This window comes from Epinephelus moara, chromosome 20 (genome assembly GCF_006386435.1).
Source record: "Epinephelus moara isolate mb chromosome 20, YSFRI_EMoa_1.0, whole genome shotgun sequence".
In the NCBI taxonomy this organism is placed as follows: Eukaryota; Metazoa; Chordata; class Actinopteri; order Perciformes; family Serranidae; genus Epinephelus; species Epinephelus moara.
This window is the reverse complement of record NC_065525.1, coordinates 38,587,315-38,611,288: the sequence shown is the minus strand read 5'-3', so window position 1 is coordinate 38,611,288 and position 23,974 is coordinate 38,587,315. Positions and strand designations below refer to the sequence as shown.

Sequence of the window (23,974 nt, the reverse complement as noted above, 5' to 3'; positions counted from 1 at the left end):
TTTACCTTTTTATAAATGACAAAAGGCACATCTGCCTCATTTTCGCTGTGGTATCGTGATACTACTCAGAACCATGATATTTTCATTGGTATCGTACAGTGGGATCCAATTTTGGTACCGTGACAACACTAATCTGGAGGGGGTTCATCTGCAAAAACTAATGAAAAACTAAACATCTGTATTCAGTACTCCGTATTCGGCCAATCGTTTAATATTATTCGGCTTCGGCCACAAATTTTCATTTCGGTGCATCCCTATTATGGATTATATGAAGGTTATCTGTTCAGACTGAGACAGCAGGATCATGAACTGTGACCTGGTTCAGGTGATGCAGGTGACAGACTGTATGAGTGCTGACTGAGAAGATGAAACAGTTTGAACTAAGGAAGGAAGCAGGATGAATGTTGTGAAATAAACTTTGTTACACTGAAGCAGGAGGACAGACAGACAGACAGACAGAAACATGCTGCGTTCACATTGATGCATCAGTATTAATAATCTAATAATGTCAGATATGATGACATATCTGAGGACTTTTACATTTGACACTTATTTCTACCATTTACAATATTAGAATGTCAGTTTCTCAAAGCGCTGAAGAATTTAGCGTTCTTATTCGTCATACCAGTGTGACTCGAAACCGAAACATGGCATGTTGGATGGGTTGTGCTGAAATGTGGTTAACTGACTGCAGTGCTTTATGGTGCTGCTGTTGTGCTGCTTTGTCTGTCTGTCTGTGTGCCATCATTGTCCCCCCTTTATCACCATGATGATGACAGATATACATTTGTTTTGTTCATTGTGTTGGAAATGGTTGTGTAGTGTGAGAGTGTGTAAATTGTGAGTCTCAGACTCAATATGTGAGAGTTGGCAGCGCTGCATATTTTCGGGACCAGCTTGCGTGCCCTGGTGCGTGTAGAACTGAGAAATACATACACAGCTTAAAATTTACATGCACCACCATGATAGAGGTGGGTCCAAGTCACTAGTAAGTCCCAAGTCGTAAACTTGGCATTTCAGCTCCTAGACAAGTCATAATGCGCTCTTTAACAAATGTAATACCAATATTAAATTTACAAAAATGCATGCTCTTTGAAATTTGCTTTTCTTTGTTGTTAAAAAGTTACTTAGTTGTTAAGCTAACGTTAGCTAAGCACTAGCTAGCTACATATGCTGATATAAGCCTCAGCTTACTGTTCTTTGTGCAACTTCAAATTTCAGACAAAGTTGGAAGTTGTTGCATCTTCATCTGTAATTTTTGACCTGTAATGCGAACTGGGTTTCATGTTTTTTGGAGCTCGGTAACGTAACGTTGGTTCCTCAGGGTTCTCTCCTGCAACTTGATTAGTTGCTGTTGGGTTAGTTAAGATCAGGAAATAAAGGGAAATGTTTTGATTCAAGGAACACTTTTTAAATAACATACTTTTAATCTTTGGACTTTGGGGAAGGAATCAAGTATTTTCAAGTTAAAAGGCTCAAGTCCGAGTTAAGCCACGAGTCATTGGTGTTGAAGTCCAAGGCGAGTTGCAAGTCTTTTTCAGATTTTGCCAAGCCGAGTCTAGAGTCATCAAATTTGTGACTTGAGTCTGACTCAAGTCCATGTCATGTGACTTGAGTCTACACCTCTGTACTGTGCATACTGGTATTCAGGTGGTATTTTGAGCTCTGCGTAATGATGCTCAAAGGATCAGAGACTGCAATAATGCCGTTGGGTTAAAAATATCTTTATCCTTTTTGTGATTTAAACATTTTAATTCCTGCAAAGGGAGTTGGCGCTCCTCTGAGGGTCAGTGACATCATACTGAGGTCACACAGACAACATGCAACAGGCGTTTAATTATCTGTTAAATTAACTGTTAGCTGATCAGCATCACAACTCTCTGTTGATCCGCACTGACACGTCTCCACATCAGTTGGATCTGTTGTGATGAAATGTGGATCAAGGTTCATGTTCCCCTCAGGATGAACTGTAATGACTTTGGTGATCTTTCATTCATCCAGCGCCACCATCAGGTCGACTCTGTGTTAAATTAGCTCATGTTAGCATGCATGACGTCAGATAAAACCCAAACTGTCTTCAAGGCTTCACACCAACACAGATAAAATATATTTATTGTAATTTGAGTGAAATGACCCTTTAAAGTAGTATTTTTATACTCTGTGTGTGTGTGTGTGTGTGTGTGTGTGTGATGCAGCTATAGAAGGAACTAGGTTACTGCATCATCCAGTTTTAGATCCTCAGAGACCGAAACGTCTCGATGTGACGAAGTTGACACGGAGACGAGACACACCTCTGACCTCTGACCTCTGTGAGCTGGTCAGCTGACGACATATTCATGAGGTGAAACCTGAGTGTGTGTGTGCGTGTGTGTGTGTGCGCGCGTGTGGACCCAGGGACTACACAGACCCATTTCCTGAGCTATCTTTGTCACTCTCTTGCCCTGTTTCTATAAATAGTCTGGTCCAGGAGGGACTGTGGCTCTCAGGGAGGAGGAGGAGGAGGAGGAGGAGGAGAAAGAAGAAGACATAGTGGAGGAGGAGCAACTGGAGGAGAATGATGAGTTAAAAGAGGAAGAGAAGGAGCATGAGGAGTACGGGACAAAGAAGTAGAGGACCAGTAGGAGGAGCAGAGGTGCTGGGAGATAACAGTGATCACAAGGAGGAAACAAAGATAGAGCAGGAGGAGCAGGATCATAAGAAGAGGAAAAGTGGAGGATCTTGAGGAAGAAGAGGAGGAGAACAAGGAGCTAGAGGAACATGAGGAGTACAAAACAAAGTAGAGGCGGAGGAGGTGCTGGAAAATAACTGGGATCTAGAGAAGGAAATAAAAGATGGAACAGGAGGAGAGGAATCACAGGAAGAAGAGGAGGGAGGAGGAGGAGAACCAGAAGAAGGAGGCTGACAGAGACAAGTAAGAGGAGGAATAGGACAATAGCACCTGGAGGAAAATGAGGAGCTAGAAGAAGAACAGGAGGAGCATAAGGAGAAGAGGACAAAGCAGTAGAGGACCAGGAGGAGGAGGTGCTGGGAAATAACAGGGATCACAACGAGGAAACAAATATGTAGCAGGAGGAGATCAGGGAGCTAGAAGAGGAAGAGGAGGAGTATGAAGAGTACAGGACAAAGACGTTAAGGACGAGAAGGAGGAAGATGGGGAGAGGGAGTACCAGAGCTCCTTTTGAGGAGGCAGACTTAAGCTGGAGCAGAAACTGATCTTTTTAAGCAAAAAGCAGCAGGAAAGAAGAAGAGTAGGAGGATTAGGAGGTGTGGAGGAGAAGGGTGGACCAGAGGGAGGAGGAAGAAGAGAAGAAGGAGCACCTGAAGAAGAATGAGGAGCTGGAAGAGGAAGAGGAGGAACATGAGGAGTGTAAGACAAGAGAGTGGAAGACCAGGAGGAGGAGGTGGAAGATAACAGGGATCATGAAAAGGAAACAAAGATGGAGCATGAGGAGCAGGATCACAAGAAGAGGAAAAGTGGAGGAGAAAGAGGAGGAGGAGATNTTTAGGTTGAAGGTGTAATGTGTGTGTGTGTGTGTGTGTGGGGGGGGGGGGGGCGGGGGCAGGTGGAGGAGAAAGAGAACCAAAAGAAGGAGGAAAAAAAGGAGAAGGACCACCTGGGGGAGAATGAGCAACAGGAAGAGGAAGAGGAGGAGCATGAATACAGGTCAAAGAAGTAGAAGACCAGGAGGAGGAGGTGCTGGGAGAAAACAGGTATCACGAAGAGGAAACAAAGATGGAGCAGGAGGAGGAGAAGAGGAAAAAGTGGAGGATCTGGAGGAGGAGGAGGAGGAGGAGGAGGACAATGAGCTAGAGGAGGTAGAGGAGGAACATAAGGAGTACAAAACAAATAAGGAGATGACCAGAGGGAGGAGAAAGATGAGATTTAGTGTTGACGAAACGGAAAAGGAGAAAACAGATGAGGATAAAGAGCTTCACCTCCTTTTGAGGAGGACTTTAGCAGGAGGAGCAGCTGATTCTTGTTTTGGCTCACAGAGATGAAGTAAAATGCAGCAGTAAAGAAGAAGACAAATAGGAGGAAGAGGAAGACGAGGAGGAGGAGATGTGTTGGATGAGGTGGAGGCAAATGGGACCAGAAGGAGGAGCAAGAAGAGGAGTGGGAGCATGTGAAGAAAAATAATTAGCAGGAAGAGGAAGAGGAGTACAGGACAAAGAAGTAGAGGACCAGGAGGAGGAGGTGCAGGGAGATAACAGCGATCACAAAGAGGAAATAAAGATGGAGCAGGAGGAGCAGGATAACAATAAGAGGAAAAAGTGGAGGATCAGGAGGAAGAGGAGGAGAACAAGGAGCTAGAGAAAGAACATGAGTACAAAACAGAGGAGTGGAGGCGGAGGTGTAGCAGCAGGAGGAGGAGGAGGAGAAGGGTGAGAATTAGTATTGACAAAAAGAAGGTAAAGGAGAGAGCAGATGAGGATAAAGAGCTTCACCTCCTTTTGAGGAAGCAGCCTATAGCAGGAGGAGCAGCTGATTCTTGTTTTGGCTCACAGAGAGAAGAAGGAAAAAGCGGAGGAGGTGTGATGGAGGAGTGAAAGGTGGGCGGTCAGGAAGGAAGGAGAGGTCAAAGGTCAGAAAACATCCTCAACACAAATGTACCTTTGTGTTGAGGATCTTATTTTAAACTCATGTGGAGTCAAAGGTCGTCGCTCCTGGTGACAGATTGTCTCTGAGTCTCAGTAAGCAGTGAAGGATCCGACCACCAGGTGGCAGCACAGGAACACCAAACTGTCAGTACATCTTCCACTAAAAGAAAAAACACTTGTAACCTATGTATTAACAGGACGTTGATGTGAGTGTGAGCTGATGAAGTGATGGTAGTATTTACAGTAGAAGTATGTATTAGAGTATTAGTGGTATTATTGGCGGCAGGGGAAACTGATCACATGTATTAATCAGATTTGTCTCTGCTGCCTGCTGACTGACTGACTGACTGACCCTAATTAGTTTATTTGTCCTCTCACTCTGAAAGCTGATATCTCACTCTCACCTGATCCAACGTCCGTTTTCTTCACCATGGCAGCAGCAGCAGCAGCAGCAGCAGCAGCAGATTAACCCTTTATTGGACAATACTGATCTCCAGTTTCTCACACTTTCTGTGCAGTTATAATATATTATTGGTAACTTGATGAATCACTAAATAAATTTTAAGTATGCAGCATCTAAAGGCATTAAAATCTGTCATAATAAAGTCCAAAAAATTTGGTTTAATCTCTTTTACCACAGGCTTCAAACTTCTGTGTGTCACCTTAATGTCCCTTTATTAATATATTTCTTTTATTGAGTTAAGGGCCCCCCTAAGGCAGGATGTGGGGCCCTGGGGCAGAATGTGGGTTCCTGACAGTAGGACAAGGGGCTGTGGGTGCAGGATGTGAACACCAGCAGCAGGATATTTGGCCCTGGCGGCCTAATGTGGGGTCCTGGGGCAGACTGTGGGGCCCTGGGGCCAAACTCTGGGGCCTCGGGCAGGACTTGGGTCTTTAGGGCAGGATATGGGGCTCCAGGGCAAAATGTAGGTCCAGACTCTAGGGCCTTGGGGCAGGACTTGGGACTGTGGATCAGGATGTGGGGCCCTGGGCAGGAAGTGAGCACCAGCGGCAGGATGTTTGTCCCTGGTGGCCTAATGGGGGGCCCTGGGGCCAGACTCTAGGGCCTCAGAGCAGAACTTGGGACTGTGGGGCCTTGGGGCTGGACATAGGGCTACAGGGCAGGATGTGGGGCCCTGGGGCCACAATGTGGTGCCCTAGGGCAGAACGTAGGGCTGCGGGACAGAATTTGGGGCCCAGGGGGCAGGACATGGGGCCCTGGGACAAGGTGTGGGTTCCTGAAGCAGGATATAGGGCCCTGTGGCCAGACTCTGGGGCCTCGGGCAGGATTTGGGTCTGTAGGGCAGGATATGGGGCTCCAGGGCAGGATGTGAGGCAGGAAGTGAGCACCAGTGGCAGGATGTTTGTCCCTGGCGGCCTAATGTGGGGTCCTGGGGCAGGATGTGGGGCCCTGGGGCCACAGTGTGGTGCTCTAGGGCAGAACGTAGGGCTTTTGGACAGAATTTGGGGCCCGGGGGCCAGAGTGTCTAACCCTGGGGAGGGATATGGGGCTGTGGGGCAGGATGTGAGGCTCTCTGGCCACCATCTAGTGCCTTGGAGCAGGACGTGGGGCCCCAAGGCAGGATATTGGGCCATAGGACAGGGTGTGGGGTCCTAAGGGCAGTGTCTAGGGCCATTTTGCCCTTTTGGTAATCTACCTTTGCTGCAACTGAACGCTGGCATTATTTAAGGGGAATCCAATATGGAGGAATTAAGTATTAAACAGATGAGGCAGGAGTCTGTCGGCAGGTTTCACTGGTCAGTTTTCTGACCTGATGAGAGGCATCGGACATCTTCTTCTTCTTCTTCTTCTTCTTCTTCTTCTTCTCCTTTTCATTTACATGTTCAGATGTTGACAATAATTTAATCTCCACATGAATGAAACAGTAAATAGATATAATCCTGATGGAGAATCCAGTTTCTCCTTCATCCGTTCATCAGTCACTGAGCTCTAATTTCAGCAACAACTAAACAAAGTGCAGCATGTCGTCTCTCATGAATGATGCAAGCAGTCCCAAAGCCAATCAGTGACAGGAAAGTAACCGAGTACATTTACTCAAGTACAGATTTTAGGTACTCAGACTTGATTATTTCCATTTTCTGCTACTTTATACTTTTGCTTCACCATGTTTGGAAGCCATGTTGTACTTTTTACTGCACTACGTTTGTCTGACAATAATAAATACTAATAATTATGCAGATTTAGATAAATAATGCAAAAATATAAATGAATACTATTTCATACTTCTACTTTACTACATTTTAGAGGAAAATACTGTAGTTTTGCTTTTTGTCACTGAGACGTTTCTGAAACATGAGAAACTTTTAAAATAAAATTTAATGTAATTTAATTAGATCTGATTTAATTTGATTTGATGTAATTTAATTTAATTTAATTTAATTCTAGTTATTTTGTAAGGGATCTAAATAAATTGGGAACCAGCTGTTTATTTTTATTCATTTAAGTGTTTTTTTTATTTTTATAAATTAGGACCTCTATAAATAGTTTAATAAAAAAAAAAAAAAAAAATTTCTTATGTCAAATTTTAATCTGTAAAGTAACCACACATGAATGTAGTGCAGTAAATAATATAGTATTTACCTGTGAGATTTAGTGGAGTAAAAGTTGCATCAGATGAAACTACTCAAGTAAAGTACAAGTACATGAAAACAGTACTTGAGTGTGTGTACTTGTTGTGTGTACTGCAGTACTGCGGTGAGGTGCGGCCGGTCATAAATAGCCTGAGCAGGTCAGTGATGGCGTCTTGGTGGTCACACGGCTGCAATCCAACCAGGACAGGAGCTGCTGATCTTTTAAGCCTCTTCCAGCTAATCTGTCTCCTCATTTAAAAGTACCAAAGAGGAAGTCATACCGTTCACAACCACAGAAGAAGAGGAAGTCTTCATTTTAAGGAGGACTTGTCACAGGAAGTCATATTTCACTGGTCCCTTTGATGTGACTCGTCATATTTACCCCTCCTTGGCCTGTGTTTGATGTTGTCTGTGGCTCTACAGGAGAAAATAACCCTGATGATGTCATTGTGATGTCATCAGGGTAGTCTCAGCTCGGGCTTGGAGACTGCAGATGTCTATAATACACTCTGCGCTACAGACTTGAGGTGTGGAGTTTCAATGTAATCTCATTCCATTATATTTTGACACTTGGGCAGAAGGGGGCGGCCTTTTGCGTTGTGTCTTGATGCTGAAGGGTTAGGCGGCTCTGGATGCAAAAAGTAACGGCATGAGTCGACTCACGTGACTGTAAAGAGGTCGGCGTTTAAGTTTAGGCAATAAAACCACTTGGTCACGGCTCGGAAAAGATTGTGGTTGACGTCAGTCATGTCAGTGACTCACTTGACTAATATGTGACGTGAGAAAATGACTCAGCATTGACTTTTAGTTTCACCCAGGACACAAACAGTGGTCTCCTGGGTCAAAGTCCTGTCTGTTGCGATGAACGTCTAGGTGCATTATGGGAAATGTAGGATCCAGTGTTTTTAAGATTAAAAGTCAGGATATCTCCACCTCTGCTGCTCAGATTATAACCAACCTGTTTTAATCTCACAACAACAGCTGCTTTAGAAATATAAAATTACTGAAGTGAATGTTGAAACATGATTGATCTGAATATATTCACATACAGATTTATTACTGGTTAGGTTATTGTTGCTCAGCAGGTTTCCCTTATTTCAACTAGAAGAGCTGCTGTCAACCAATTAGGCTCCAGTTTTAACACAATAATTTAAGTGTATAACTTTCTTATCTGTGTAAATATATTCAAGAAAGATGTGTGAACATCTTCAAAGCTGCAACAAACAATTATTTTAATTATACATTAATCTGTTGATTATTTTTTTTATGAATTGTTTGGTTTGTAAAGTGTCAAAAATAGGAAAAACCCTGTCAAAAGTTCTGAGAGCCCAAGATGACATAATATATTTAATATAGATTACAGAAAAGCAGCAGATATTCACATATGAGAGGCTGAAACCTGAGAATATTTTTCATTTGTGCCAAATTAAAGAGCTATTATCAGCTGATCGATCAATTGATTGTTTTCAGCTCTTTGTTTCCAAAGTCTGAACTGAAGTCTGGAATCATCTACAGATGTAAAATACAAACATTTTGTATTTTACTGTATCTTTTTTTTTGTAATTTGCAGCATATCTTAGAAAGAAAAATAGGTTTTTAGAGCTGATGCAATTAGTCCATTAATTGATTGGTGAATTGTCAGAAAATTATTAATAAGGCCATTATATAATAATAATAACAGTAATGATAATAGTGACAATAGTGAAAATAATAATAACTTTCTTTATATAGCACAATTCATGAATTAAATGTAACACAAAGTACCGAACATAAACACGATCAAAACATTTTAACAGAAAAAAACATGATAAAAATTTAGGTAAAATTCAATTAAAACTATAGTCTAAGACAGGATAAAACAACCATCACTTAAAAATAAATTTCTGGAGAAAGCAATGGTAAAAAGATGTGTCTTAAGATTACGTTAGCAGATTTAGAGCCCCAACACCGTCAGGCAGACTATTCCAGAGTTCAGGGGCATAATTAATAAAGGCTGCCTCTCCATGCTATATTCATAATTGTTTAATAACTTAAGTCCTTTTTCAAGGAAAAATTAATAACGTATGGTTTTGCTTTCTGAAATGTGAAGACTTGCAGCTTTTCTTTGTTTCACAAGTTAGTAAACTAAATATCTTTGTGGGTTGAACAAAAAAGAAAAGACATTTCAGTATGTCAGCTTCTGCTTTAGGATGTCATGCTGGGTATTATTCTTTTTTTCTGAGTCTGTTTTCCTCCCAGTTATGAAATGGATAAAATAATTGGAAGATTAATTGTAACAAAATCAATTTTTAGTTGCAGCCATAGAGATTTTTCCTGATTAAATAAAGATTTATTTTGTTTTTCGTTTATCTTGACCTTAAAAGATATTTCGTCTGTGGTCTTTAAGGAGACATGGTCGTGGTTGCTAAGCCACTCACTCCACAGTAACAGTGAAAGCCACCAACAGAATCTGATTCCTCGCTCAACAACACATATGTTTATTGCCATTTATCCGTCAGGGCGCAGAGGTAGAGAAACATGATGAGACTTCATGTTTGGACATATTAAAATAAAAAGCAGCTTCTCTTCCTGTTGTCTTATTTTGGTTAAATCGGATCCATAATGCAGCAGCGCCACCGCCGCCGCCTTGAAGTGTTAATGAAGAGTATTCTGGGATGTTGGAGTGGGCCAGCGGCTCCATTCATCTCCGGTCAACCTGCATTACAAAAGGATGAGCTGCTCCTAAATCAGCTGGTCTCTGGTCAGCCACTGGTTTGACATGGAGCAGAGAGATGGTGACGTGAAGCTGCTCTGAGATCAGATTCAGCTGCTCTGAGTGTGTGTGTGTGTGTGTGTGTGTGAGGGTTATTTTAAAACAACAGCTTAGTCTCTCTCGCGCTCTCTCTCCTCCTGCCTCTCTCACAGTGCGTTTCCTCCTCTGACTGAACGCGTCTTCCTCTCAGGTCGTATAAAACTAAACTTGTTTCTGTCTGTGAATCAGTGCTGTGATTCTTCCTGTGTTGTTTCAGTGTTATTAATCTACTGGACCATCTCAGATAGTCTGTGTGTGTCCTGTGTCGACCTCGCTCCTGACTGAATGACACAGATTACACTTCTGAGGTTGTTTATCAGCCACATGTTGAAACTTAGTGTTTGATTTATGATCTGAGGTGTTAATGTTTCTCTTTTCAAAAGTTTTAAAGCTGGGCAATAATCCACTCTTTTGAAAACGTTCAACTTCAGTACCGACACTACAGGTGGAAACATACTTTGTTCATGCACTGGTCAATTTTGCTTCCATAACATGTCTTGTTTCAGACAAGTGGAAAGAAAGCATCCAAAATACACATTTAGATTTATTTTAGTTCAAAAATGTGCATATTTAAATACAAACATTTTAGAAAGCTTGTAATACAAATAATCATTTTTTGATGCGTAAATTTCATGGTGGCATCTATTACGTAAATTTTTACCCTACTGTGTTTTACTCCAGTTGTCTAAAAATGTGTATTTATATTACATCTCTTAAAATTTCTCAAAATGAATTTTTCCTCTGAGCCAAAAATGTCCTGTTCAGTTGCATTCACCAGATTTTCCAGTTTTATTCCTGTCTATATTCCGAAAATTTTTAAGAGGGGGTTTGTTCATGTATCATTTATATATATTGATTTATATAATAGTAATTTATTCCTAAAAACATGCCGAAAATGGATTTTTTATGGCTGTTCACAGTATTTTCTGATTCATGGAGTGATAAGAATAGAGATCCCAATTTCTCTCCTTAAAAAGCTTTGATTCTAATGTGACAATAAAATGAATGAAGTATTGTGAACCTGACGTTATCCAATGTTTAAATTTCCATTCTGGAAATGTATACAAATCTGTGCATATTTAATTAGAGCCTCATTTATATGTTTAAACATACATTTTTAGAAAACCCATTTAATATAAAGAATAGGTAACAGTAAGGTCATTTAAATTATACTTGTCTAACTGTAAGTAATCATCTGGAAAAGTCTGATGGTGATATCTATTAGTGAAAAAAAATCACCCTATTCACCTGGGATGTCTGCCATTAATAACCGTACTTTTATTTATTAAAGTGTTATTCTGCTGCATAACATCCTTTCTTTTATTAACCAAAAAGCAAACTATGTTGTCTAAACCCAACAGCAAAAGCACAGGAACTTTGCCTCAAACAGTAGTCAAAAATGAGAAAAATTTTACTTCAAATTAATTTGATTAAAAATAAGCGAACAGGATCGATAGTTTGATCAGACATTTGATTTATTTAAACCGTTATTTAAATGGAGGAAACTCACTTTTACAGCAGCGCCCTGTCGACATGAAGTGTGTTTCCATCAGACTGATTTTATGCACATTTTTAATTTGCACATTTAAAAAACCTGAGTGATGATTTTTTGATGAAATTCAGCTCCTTTTTACTCTAAATGTGGACGGAAACTATTGATATACAAACAAGTCGGATGATAAAACACATTAAAGTTAAAAAATAATACAACCTAAAACAAAAGAACTGATGCAAAAGATAATGTTTTACAAATTTATGTTGTTTAAAATAATAATTTCAGTCAAATTGTAGTGAAAAATAAACATTTGTCATATTATGATGTAAACATATTAAAATCACATCAATATTATACAAGTTCAGTGTTCTTCACAGTGATGAAACAGTAGAAACAGTATTGTGACATCACTTTGAGTCCTGTCACCCAGCAGCAGCAGTGTGATCAGTTGTTATGTTTCCATCCGTCTGTGCTGCGTTGATAGGATCCGTTTTATCTGTTTTAAATGTGGTCACACTCTACAGGCGGATCAGACAAGATATTAATATGAATACGATGTGAATAATACTCAAACAGTTTGCTGTCTGTTGCACTGAGATAAACTGAAGCTTTTTAAAGTGACGTCAGGTTCTGGTGTCGGTCGGTTTAAACTCAGCCTCGTTCTAATGTTGGTGTTTAGAGAGACATGTCCTCGTACCTAAACCACAGAACAGACTCCTTAAACAACTTGTATGACATAAGCAGCCCCCGTCGACCACCCCATCTCTATTGCACACCTTTTGCTCATTGCCTAACATTCAGTAGAACAGGCTATTCGATGTAGGTCTATGTGTTGCCAGGCTGTAAATGCCATATGACAGCATAGCCATGATGCTCTTTTATAATACTGTTTAATTTATGTTACACAACGCAAATAAGCTCCAAGCTAATGTAGATTCCTGGCTGTCTGACTGCCTTCAGTCTAAACAACCGCTGATATTGACTAAACCATTCTTCAGCTGTGTTAGTTGTGCTCAGCTTTATTTTTGAGAGAAATCAGTCAAAAGCTTCCTCTTTGTTTGCTTCCTTTCCCTTTCCTGAACTCCTTTATTTTTTTGGGTGTATGTGGGTGCTCCAGCAGCATTAAGCAGCCACCCCCTCAGCTCTAGCTACGTTTAGAGACGAGTCTGAGGGTGGAGCATCTTTTGTAAGATTTAAGATAACTTTATTTGTCTGTAGGGAAGTTTGTGTTGGACATGGAAATACATACATAGTCCAGAAACAAATGTAAAGTGCAAGGCTGAGAGTGGCCTCAGAGAGCCTGCACGTATTTTCTTTATGCAGAATTCTGTCTTTACCAATTTATTCAGACAATTTTGATATAGTTATGGCACTAATTGCTTAGAGATAAAAAATGCAAACAAAACAAAACTTCTCATTACAGGTTTTAATGAGCCTGTAATGAGAGTTTAGGTTTTTGTTTCCATTTGGGCCCTCAGTAATCAGTCCAACTTTTCCCTCCACTACGATGCACCTGTATATGACCGTTGGAGGGTACCAGTGACATGGGCACGTACTAATGGCTGCAGTTTTTCATATGTGATTAACGGTCGCAGTTAAGTCCCAAATCTATGTTGTTTTGTTTTCGTTCATGGCTTTGGTTAACTAAATATGTAACCACAGACTTTATAAATAATGGACTTTACTACTGTGATGTCACCCACTGGTTTGTGGACTCCTGTTTTGAAGCCTAGAGTTCGGCATTTTCTACATCACCATCTTGGTTTTTTGGAGTCAGAAGTGACCATATTTGGGTGAGACGGTAGAGCTGTGGAGGAGCGAGGGGTGGATCTGACTGAGAAACAGAGAACACTAGTCACAGACAGTCCGTCACTCAAAGCAGCCCCGACCTTAATCATGCATAACTTTAAGCCTTAATTAAATGTAAACGGGTCACTTATATAAAAATTCACCACTGTACAGTTGTCATGAATGTTGAAATTAGCTATCGAGACCAAAAATGTTTTTCTACCAGGCTGTAAATGTTTATTTCTGCTGTAAAGTTGGGCATTTTAACATGGGGGTCTATGGGGATTGATTCGCTCTTGGAGCCAGCCTCAAGTGGCCATTAGAGATACTGCAGTTTTTGGCTTCATTTTAGACACTTGGACAGTTTTATATGACATAACATGAGTTCATCTGTAGTGTCTCTTCTTTTCCTCTGTAGTTGTGTGTCAGTCAGCCTCAGTAACAACACGTCTCCAGGCTGTCTGAACTGCGTCAGATATGTCAGTCGTCTCTGTGTGTCCACATGTTGCGTCACCTGCTGTTTATTACAGCTCTCTGAAAAGTCACATCTGCTGCTGTTTGTCAAACCAACAATAGCATCATAAGTAGTGAGCAGAATGTCTCAAATATCTGATACTGTTGTTTGGTTTTATAGTCGACAGAGAGGGAGACAGATAAGACTGTTTGTTTTCTATCTGCTGAGAAGGAACTCAGCTCAGGTCTCTATTGCAGTTTTATTTTCATAAAGTTAATTTAAGAAGAGAGATAAGATATAAAAATTACAGTAATTAAGAATAACACAAAAGTTGAAATTATGATTGAGAATAAGAGATAGTAGAATACAGTTTTTGTGCTCTATCAGACTAGTTTGTGGTGTTAAAAATATTCAGGTATAAATTCGGTAGTTTAGTGGAGTTCAAACTCTCCTGTAGCAGAGAGAGTCAGTTGACCTTTCGCTAAGTCCCGCCCCCTTCTGCACTCCCTGCAGAAATATGATCATATTTTGGAAAGCTGAAAGAGTGATTCCAGAGAGAAGCAGACAGAGGGGTCTACAGTCTGTGTTTGAAGGATATATCCAGGATGTCAAACTGACTCAGCAGCAACAACAGGTTAAAAAGACAAAGCTAGTTAGAAGCTAAAGCCGAACTATAGGCTACAGATCACAGTGTAAAAGTGAACCACCACATCACTGCTGATCGCCACACAAGACAATGAATATAAAGGGAAACTTTGCTGATATTGAACCAGCTGTGTGGCATCGCAGTGTGTGCAGATGAACGGTGTTGATTAATTGTAAGTTGCAGTCCTACATGTAAAAACGACAGGTAGTTTTGCTTTAAAGATGTACAGTGTATTTCCCACTGTGGTACTATAACATGTAACCTGAGTGCAGTGTCAAGGACTTGTTGCTGAGCGCAGCAGTAAGCTGCTGGACGTCAGCCAGCCTCTGATCACAGGTAACCTGATCACTGTGACTGGCCGCTGCTCAGACAGGTAACAGGTGACAGGTGAGGCTGCACAGTGAAAGTGAGGAAGAAGTGCTATAAATAGAGAGGTTTCCCTGCAGAGAGTGTGTGTATGTGTCATAGTCGCCTCCTCATCGAGTGCTGCTCACGTCATGTCCTGCAGATTAGCTGCTGTCTTTAATGATCCCTGAAATACGGCAGGAATCAGGTTAATGACGGCAGCCTGCTCCACTGAAACACTTTCTTTATCAGTTTATTTAACAAGGACGGAGTGCATTAAGAAACATTCAGTTAGTTTTTTGTCTGTAGTCCTAGAGAGACATTAAAAAGTCACTATATAAACCAAATATATGATTAAAATTATATTATTATTATTATTGGCAAACTGTACAATATAATATCTCAGCTTTTATATTTTTTATTTAAAATGCAGTTTGATGTTGTATGATACACATATTTGCATATTTTTTTCTATTTCTTTTTTCCCTATATACTGTATATTTTATTATATATTGCAGCCTAATGCACATATTTTTACATCTTATTTTTCTTGTAATTTCTCAATGCTTCTGTATAAGAGCAACTGTGATGTTACCAATCCCCCGCTCCCCCTGGATTTAATAATACAAATTTATTCAGATCATTTAAAGGCATACAGAGCAGTATTAAAAAGATAAATGATAAAAGGCAGTGTGCAGAACTCACCTGCTTTATTATGTGTTTATAGTTTCACTGTGTTATTAGAGCAGCGTGCAGAACACACAGAGGCATGATGCTTACGTTGTGTTGGTGGTGGCTCAGTGAAGCTGTCGTCACAGACTAATTACTGGTGTAATGTTGTTGTTTAGAGGGCGAGGAGCCAGCAGGTAGTGGCCTTAATTACTGTTGCTTCCTGTTGACATGTTGCCCCCCCCTCCCCTGTGGAGACGACCCCACACTTCCTCTGAGTGTTTTTATAATTCATGTTTTGTTTAAGCGACACTTAACATGACAACAAGAAAACACATCTAATGAACCACCTGCTTGTGTTTTACTGCGACTACTTCTGAAGCAGAATTATGGTGGTCACTATTTATGTTTGACACGTTCAGATACATTCTTGAAATTTGCAACTTAATGAAATTTTTACTTCATTTTATACAAAAGCAGCACCCTCTCTTTTGTTCTAAATATTTTCATTAAACACTGCTCTTTGACTGCAGGAACCTAATTTATCAACACATCTCATTTAGAATAATAAAGTAGCAAATAAATGTTTATTATGGCCACTGAACGAGTGAACAGGGAACAAGTTGGTGATAAAATAATGCCCTATACAGGACCGTTGTTCTGTGTCTTTAATGTTATTATGATTTATTTTTATTCACCCTGAATCATCACAGAGATGATGGATTTTAAAACTCAAACTGGTGCATAAAGAATTTTCATTAATGACCATTTTGTCAGTCATTTTCTCTACTTATCGATAATATTTTATAATAGTCTTTATTACCCCTGCTGCACACAAAGCTATTTTTATGTCTCTTTATACTAAATGGAGGATGAAGTAAAACATAATTGCAGGATTAAAGTCAAAAGATCCTCTTCTGTTCTCTTTAACAAGTAAGACAAGCCTCCCAAGAAAAACACATTTCTGACGTCTCCTCACGATTGATCATTTTCACACGATCCTTAAGAATTAAAGGGATAGTGCACCCAAAAATGAAAATTTAGCCATTATCTACTCACCCATATGCTGAGGGAGGCTCAGGTGAAGTTTTAGAGTCCTCACAACACTTGCAGAGATCCAAGGGGAGAGGGGGTAGCAACACAACTCCACCTAATGGAGGCTGACGGCGCCCCAGATTCAAACGTCCAAAAACACATGATTGAAACCACAAAATATATACTGCTCGTCCGTAGTGATCCAAGTGTCCTGAAGCCCCCCGACATAAAAAGGTGTTTGGAAAAACGTCATTTGAACTCTGTTTTTAGCCTCACAGTAGCCTGCAGCTCTAACTGCCTCTCTGTGCATCGCGCTCACGTGTGCTCGCGAGACCAGCGAAAGCACGTGAACACACATGAACGCGGTGCCCATGTCTCACGGTCTCGGTGACAGATCTGACATTTGATTAACTTGAGACTTGAACCCTTAAAAACTCTGCCTGTGGCTTTTTCCTCCTTTGTTCTCAAAATAAACAAAAAGCCAAAACTCATAGGAAAAGCTACATTATGAAATGTACTTGTTACCTTGTGGACTGTAAGAACAATAGAAAATAAATATCGCAAAACTTCAGTTAATAGCCCGGGCTATTATTTACTTAAATCACTGAAATCTACAGGCTTATGTTTGGGACGGGCCTTTAATTCCTTTCATACAAAACTGTTGCTCAGCAAAGATCTGGAAATATTATCAAACTGTTTATTTAAACCAGTATGAATATTACTTGTATAAAAATTAGGCTTTAGATAACCATAGAAATTATGAATCATTCATTTGATCTAGCTTTGACAGACAGCGCATTGGAGAGAGAGAGAGAGAGAGAGAGAGAGAGAGTATTACGACACTCAAGGATTACAGAACCCAGGGCACTGACACAACACCACTTTATCCTGTTAAAACAATACAAACGTTTTTATGAAAACTATTTAATTCTTTTGATCTGAGGACCCTTATGGACTATGCTTGGGAACCAGACCAGGTGTCTAATTGAGACAGGCCTTTATTTGTCAAAATGTGTAGCCACACCAAGCTTGTAAAAAGGACTAAGCGTATAATTGGGCCTTGCTTTTAATTGGAGTTTCAGTAAGACAGTGGTGTTGAAAGGCCTGAAACTGATGTGGAAAATCACTGGAGTTCATCTTTACATGTCTGCAGTGAGAGGAACTGGTCTCAGCTGTTTTAAATTTATTAACACTGTTGAAAGAAAAATATTCAAATAGCAGGTCACTGTTGTCAATATTTAGACCTGACAGACCTGTGACCTGTGACCTGTGACTTGGACTCACCTCAGTGTCTTGAAATAGCTCTTTAATAACACTGATCGCAACTTTGCAATCACTTCGTCAGCCGGACACATACTATTGTATTTACAGTCTGTATAAACGTGTATCAAAGTGTTATAACAGCAATTAAACACATATACAGAGTGAGATGGTCCAGTAGTTTAATAGAGAGCCGAAGTCATGACATCACTTCCTGTCTAACCTCAGTACAGTCTCCCATTGAGAAATATTTTTGAAAGTTCTTTTTGGTAAAAATGCTGTTTTTTAAAAAAAAAAAATCAACGGAAAACATAAAAATAAAAAATTGCAATGATATTAGATCTTTAATTTAATTTTATTTTTTAAGTTTTTTTTTTTGTTTTTTTGTTTTTTGGCTTTTGCTTTTATTGGACAGGACAGGATAAGAGAGAGGGGAAGACATGCAGCAAAGGGCCATGGGCAGAAATTGCACCCACAGCCGCTACAGCAAGGACATTGCTTTTGTACATGGGACACCCGCTCTGAGTTGAGCTAGTATGTGCCCCAGAACTTTATAATATTAAGTCCTTAAATATAAAGATATGGAGTGAAACACACCACTTACTGTTCAGAGAGTCTCTGTTTCAAGTCCGAACTTTAAGTTATTATTGTCGTTAGTTATTATCAGTGAGATTTTGAGGTTTACTCTCTTCTGAAACAGAACCTGGAAGTCACAGTTTAACTTCGGCTCTCTATAAGTCTGATAACTGATGTTTGTGCTGGATGGATGAACATAACTGTCACTTCCTGTAGTTTCCTTGATGTAATATTTTAGTATCAGCCTGTGGTGTGGAGCTCTGACCTCCAGGCTAACTACTCTCTGCGTCCAACAGCCAGGGAGGAGCAGTTCAGGCGACATGGACACTTTTTTCCGCCGTCACTTTAAGAGGAAGGAATCTGCTCTGCAGGTGGGCTCAGAGGTCAAATCCTGCCGGCAGCGGAGGCCCAGCGTGGCCATCCCCACCAGCAAGGCCCGCAGGAGGTCCAGCGTCGGGCTTCCCTCCTCCACCCTGACCCAACGGCGGCGCTCCAGCGTCCAGCTGCAGGGAGCACTGCCGTGTGCAGGAGGGGGCCGTCTGGCAAAGTCGGCCAGGCACAACAGGTGGGGGGGACATGTCCGCAGGCGCTCCAGCACCACCACCCCCAGCCTCAACCCAAGGTTTGCCGTGTGCAGGAGGAAGGTGGGGAAGCTGCGGACCATCGACACCCACCTGCTGGGGCCCTCCATGCTGCTGGCCAGTCTGATCCAGATGGCCGAGGAGGAGGAGGAGGGGGCGGGGCTGCCAGCCGGGGAACAGCAGGTGGAGGTGAGGGGTGGGGCCAACAGCAGGAGAATGTTTTCCCGCTCCAGCAGCCTCCACTCAGACGGAGACGATGAGAGCAGCGACTTCTCCAACGACAGCCAATCAGAAGCCAGCCAGTTGGCAGAGGAGGAGGACGACACCGCATGGTCTCCTGATCAGCACTTCTCCCCCTCCTCCACCCCTTCCTCCTCTACCGCCTTGGAGGTGATGAGAGAAACTCCCCAGGCTCCGGCTCCATCGCGGCCCCTCATCAGGGCCCCTCGCTGCCTGCGGAGGAACTCCTCTCAGGTGTTTGCAGGAGACTCTGCTCCTTACGGCCGCTGTCGGGCCTCCAGCCAGAGGAAGAGGAGGAGGATCTCCACCATCTCCAAGGCTGGGAGCCCCTGGCCCGGAAGAGGCCCCCCGCTGCCCAACCGCAGGAGCTCAGTCTACTACCTCAACCACCCGGCCTTCTATAGGGGCCCCGGAGCCCTCAGCCCGCTGGGGGCCCGCGGCTACAACTCCCAGCTGGAGACCTGGAGCGGCTTCCTGCTGTATGTAGTCCTCATCTCCAACATGGTGGCTCAAGTTAGCCGAGCTTAACTTCAGTGGCTCTCTCAAAAGAAATCTAATATAACTAAGTCATTGTTCCTCTGTTGGCCTAATATGCATTTCAGAGTATTGAAGACCACACTCCAGCTGAGTCTAACAAAAAAGAGTTCAGGATTAGTCATGCTGTTCACACCAAATTCCTCCTACCTATGTTATATAAATTAGAGATGGTAACATCAGACAATTTTTACCTCTTTTGGAAGTGAAAATGAGTCATCCTCAACTTGTGATGTCAGTTTTGTTTAGAGAGAACAGACTCAGAACGAGGTTAAATACAAGCGGCCTTTCCTTTTAGTCCAGCGCTCCATTGACTCGAAACTGGTCTGCAGTCCATTGCAATCCATTTTGTAAGGGAGTTAGTTTGTCGGTCACAGTTAGACTTACTCAGTTTGCATCTGGCTGCTAGCACTAGCATCAGAGGCTGTGCTAACTCTGAACTCTGGGTTCACTGCTAAATGTTTTGTCTCCCCCATATTGCCCCACTGAGTACGTGGTTTCATTTTGAGCCGCAAAACCCTTTCAGCATTGTTACCTAGGAGCTCACAATTGACCGCAGGGTGGGCACATTGTTTCAGCAGCAACACGGTTGGGTTGGGACTGTGTTACTAGTGGTAATTGTCCAATGAGCAGTGCTGCTGGCTAGCACCCACCAGACCTGGTTGGTGCATAGTGCAGTAAATTGAAGAGCATCAAAATTAATCTATGGACAAGAATATTCTCTGTGGTTGACTGATAAATGGTGAGATATTGACATTCCTGTCCCTAAAATACAAAGTTTTGGACAGAATACAAACCGCAAACCTGCAACGCCCACAATGTAAAAATGAATCTTTATCCAGGATTGCTGATTTTAGGGCAAATCTACAATGAACGTAATAAGGTAGTTATTAACTAAAAGTAATGAACAGTTGACATATGTAATAAATACAGAAAATTTTGAAGAATTCTTAGGAAACAGAAGAACAGTTGAGAGACAGACAACACGTCTTGTAGGAGTCATGAGAAGTGTTGGACATTAAGTCATAACAAGATTAAAATGACACTCAGCTGGGGATTCTGCTGCAGACACAAACATCCTCCACAGAGCTGAAGCTCATTAACAGCTCGAGCTAACAATGACATGAACACTGATCACAGCACAGCATGAATGTGTGTATGTGTTTGAGTCTGAAATGCTGTGAACAGCTTCACAAACATGGAGGTCCTATGATATTAATAACAGCAAATACCTGCTCCTGATTGGCTGGCAGGTGTCTGTTAGAATTATTTTGCGCACCAATAGAATAAAACAAGTTTTAAAATCACTGTAAAGTTAGGCTATATTAGGCTGCTGGAAACCATGGCAACAATGACAGAGATTACATCAATGGTTTCAGTCAGCGAAATTAACTGAGAATAAAACCCCAAAAATGAATGACATCTTTAATTTTGACAGTGCTGCTTGTTTGATATGAGAAATAAACTTCAAGAAGCTATGTGATGCATTATTTTTGCTCATGACTCAAAGTCGCTGGTGGCGAAACAGTTTGCTGCATAAAAGAATAGTTTCTCCAGATTTGATGTGCAGCTTGAAACTCCAGCAGTGTGAGAATGAAGAAACATTTCCAGGCTTCACTGCAAAGGAAAACATAACATGACAAAACCACAAGATGCACATCTAATAACATTAAACGATCTGATCTGAAGTCTTTTTCCTTAAAAGTTCTTTGTCCTCTTCTGCTTTCAGGAAAGCCATTGCAAAGTCAGGCCTGCAGCACGTGGCGGCTCAGCCCAACGTGTCGACGTCAGGACAGACCGACCCGCTGCAGGAGCCCAACAGCACCATCGACTGGAGCGTGAGTCAACAAACGCACCAGCTACTGAGCCAGCCAGTTAGCATTAAGCCTCACATTACGTTAGAAAGACGTTACAACGAAAAAGAAGCTTCTTTGTAATTATGTCATCAGTAAAAATCAGTGAATGTACAGCTCATATCAGAGGCCGCTATGCTGTACTAAAATATATAGTACAACAAAGTAAAATCACTAATGGAAATACTGACGTGCTGCTGCTGGTTGAAGGGTTCAGGTTACAAAAGATTTATTTAAGAATTTGTAAGATTGTTGCTGTAGAATTTTTTTGATCCAGAACAGAACACAAAAAACAATACTGAATCATTCACTATTGTTTTGTCACGCTGATGATGGCTCTTTAGCTGGAACACGTCCGAGTCTGTATGTTTTTTTTTCCCCATTTTAAATAAGCAAATTCTACTATGAGTGCCAGGTTTTTTTTTTCATCTCCACCAGTACCGTGCATCTTTTTATATTGTCTAAGATTTTTGAAGTTGTTCACACTGCTATTTTTCTTCAGAAATATCTTCTTCAGAAATGTTTATATCTGCCTTACCATTTATTTTATCCATCGTAGGACAACGCCCAGTACGGGGACCACATCTGGTTTGAGACCAGTGGCTCTGGAGACTTCTGTTATGTTGGGGAGCAGTACTGTATCGCTAAATCACTGGTGAGTCACAGTGCCCCCTCTGGTCACAAACACGATACTGCCTGTTCATGAAATGTAGTTCAAACCCTGCTACAGTACATTAGGGTGTAGGTTTTGTTTTGTCCCACCTCATAATTTGGTGCAGCAGTTAGTATAACACTGAAATAATCTGTTGTTATTTCTGCAGCAAAAGTCCGTGGCGAGGAAGAAATGTGCTGGGTGTAAGATATCGGTCCACACCATGTGTATGGAGCAGCTGGAGAAGGTAAATCATCTCTGGATTACTGACAGCTTCACTCTCACATTGTTTTTCTGTCTTTCCTAACAGCTTCTCGTCTCTGTTCAGATTAATTTCAGGTGCAAGCCATCGTTCAGAGAACCAGGATCTCGAGCTGTTCGAGAGGTCGGTCTGGTGTCATTCACATCATTTGCTGTGAAGTCAGTAGTTTGTGTGATCATTGCTTGGTGAATCTTAACTTCTGTAATCATCAAGCGAGAAGAAATTCAGAGGAAAACAAGTTTATATTAAGAGCAGGATCTGAACTCTGGTGCTGCCATATAATGTCAAACTGGTAACACACTCTTTATTTGCAGTCCAACGTTGTGCGACACCACTGGGTCCACAGGAGACGTCAGACAGGGAAGTGTCGACAGTGTGGGAAAGTGAGTCTCCATCAGCAACCTAAAACGTTTTTACTGAAAATGATTCAGACCCTGAAAACAAACTGAGTCTCTTCTTTTATCTCCAACAGGGATTTCAACAGAAGTTTTCATTTCACAGTAAAGAGATTGTTGCCATCAGCTGCTCGTGGTGCAAACAGGCGGTAAGTTCACAGTCACACAGCTGTTTGATAAAGAACAGGAACCTGCAGTTTCACGTCTCAAAGTTTCATATTCTAAATGTGTTTGTGTTAGTGTTTATTTGTGCTGTTTAGTTTATATGAAGTGATACTGAAAGTTGCCACCCACTGAGCGGAAATGCTGAACAAATAAACTGCAGTAGGAGTTTCCTGTTTAACGTGTAAGATTTGTTGTGTGGATAAAACCAGAAACAGACATTCCATCTCTGCTTGGCCAGAAAGAGAGGAATCAGCCTTAGAACCTGAGTTTTGAGGCTGAATTCTTAAGTCTAGTATTAAAATGCAACATATGACATAATAACACAAAGAGCATCTGCGTTAACCTGGATGTGACTTCCTGTCTGTGTTTCAGTATCACAATAAGGTGACGTGCTTCATGCTGCAGCAGATAGAGGAGTGCTGCTCTCTGGGAGCTCATGCTGCCGTCATCATACCTCCTACCTGGATCATCAGGGTCCGCAGAACACAGGTAAACACATGTTTGTCCATCTGCACCTATAAGGACCCCCTTACTGACCTAATGCATTCCCCAGCTCCGAACATTAACCATCACAGATAATATAACATCGGTATTTCACTTTTAAATATCACAGTTATCATCAACACCACTATATAGCGACACCCCCACACAACCCTTAAACCTAATTCCAACAAAGCTTTATACCAGAGATATTGGATAAAGCAAGATACTCCACTCAGCTCACTTCCTGATTCAGTGACGTCAGCGCCACGCCCCCGTAGGAGACTTGCGGCAGCTCTGAATGTATTGTCGTCAATGAGGAAAATGAACGTGATCACAATTTATGGTCAATTCTTTCGCCTTATAGTCACTGAAATAAATATTGGGTTCGTTTTCCACAAGCCACACATCTTACCAACATTCTGACACTAAAGCTGCATTTTTCATCCACACAGATCAAGAGAAAATTAACTTTGTTTGAGCCCTGTCCGTCTCAGAAAACAAGTTCTCGCGAGATCTTGTGATCTTGATAAACAGGCGGTAAAATCACAGTTAGCTTACA

At 41.5% G+C, this 23,974-nt stretch overlaps 1 protein-coding gene across 1 annotated transcript in view; it reads left to right on the top strand.

The window, feature by feature from the left end:
* Positions 1 to 23,974, top strand: part of dgkzb (diacylglycerol kinase, zeta b) — a 58,534-nt gene that overhangs the window by 7,737 nt on the left and 26,823 nt on the right. Inside the window, exons 2-9 of the mRNA XM_050073804.1 lie at positions 18,547 to 19,550; positions 21,335 to 21,443; positions 22,018 to 22,113; positions 22,280 to 22,357; positions 22,439 to 22,495; positions 22,687 to 22,755; positions 22,845 to 22,916; positions 23,305 to 23,421. Coding sequence (XP_049929761.1) covers positions 18,547 to 19,550; positions 21,335 to 21,443; positions 22,018 to 22,113; positions 22,280 to 22,357; positions 22,439 to 22,495; positions 22,687 to 22,755; positions 22,845 to 22,916; positions 23,305 to 23,421 — 1,602 coding nt within the window. The remainder of the gene's footprint in view (positions 1 to 18,546; positions 19,551 to 21,334; positions 21,444 to 22,017; positions 22,114 to 22,279; positions 22,358 to 22,438; positions 22,496 to 22,686; positions 22,756 to 22,844; positions 22,917 to 23,304; positions 23,422 to 23,974) is intronic.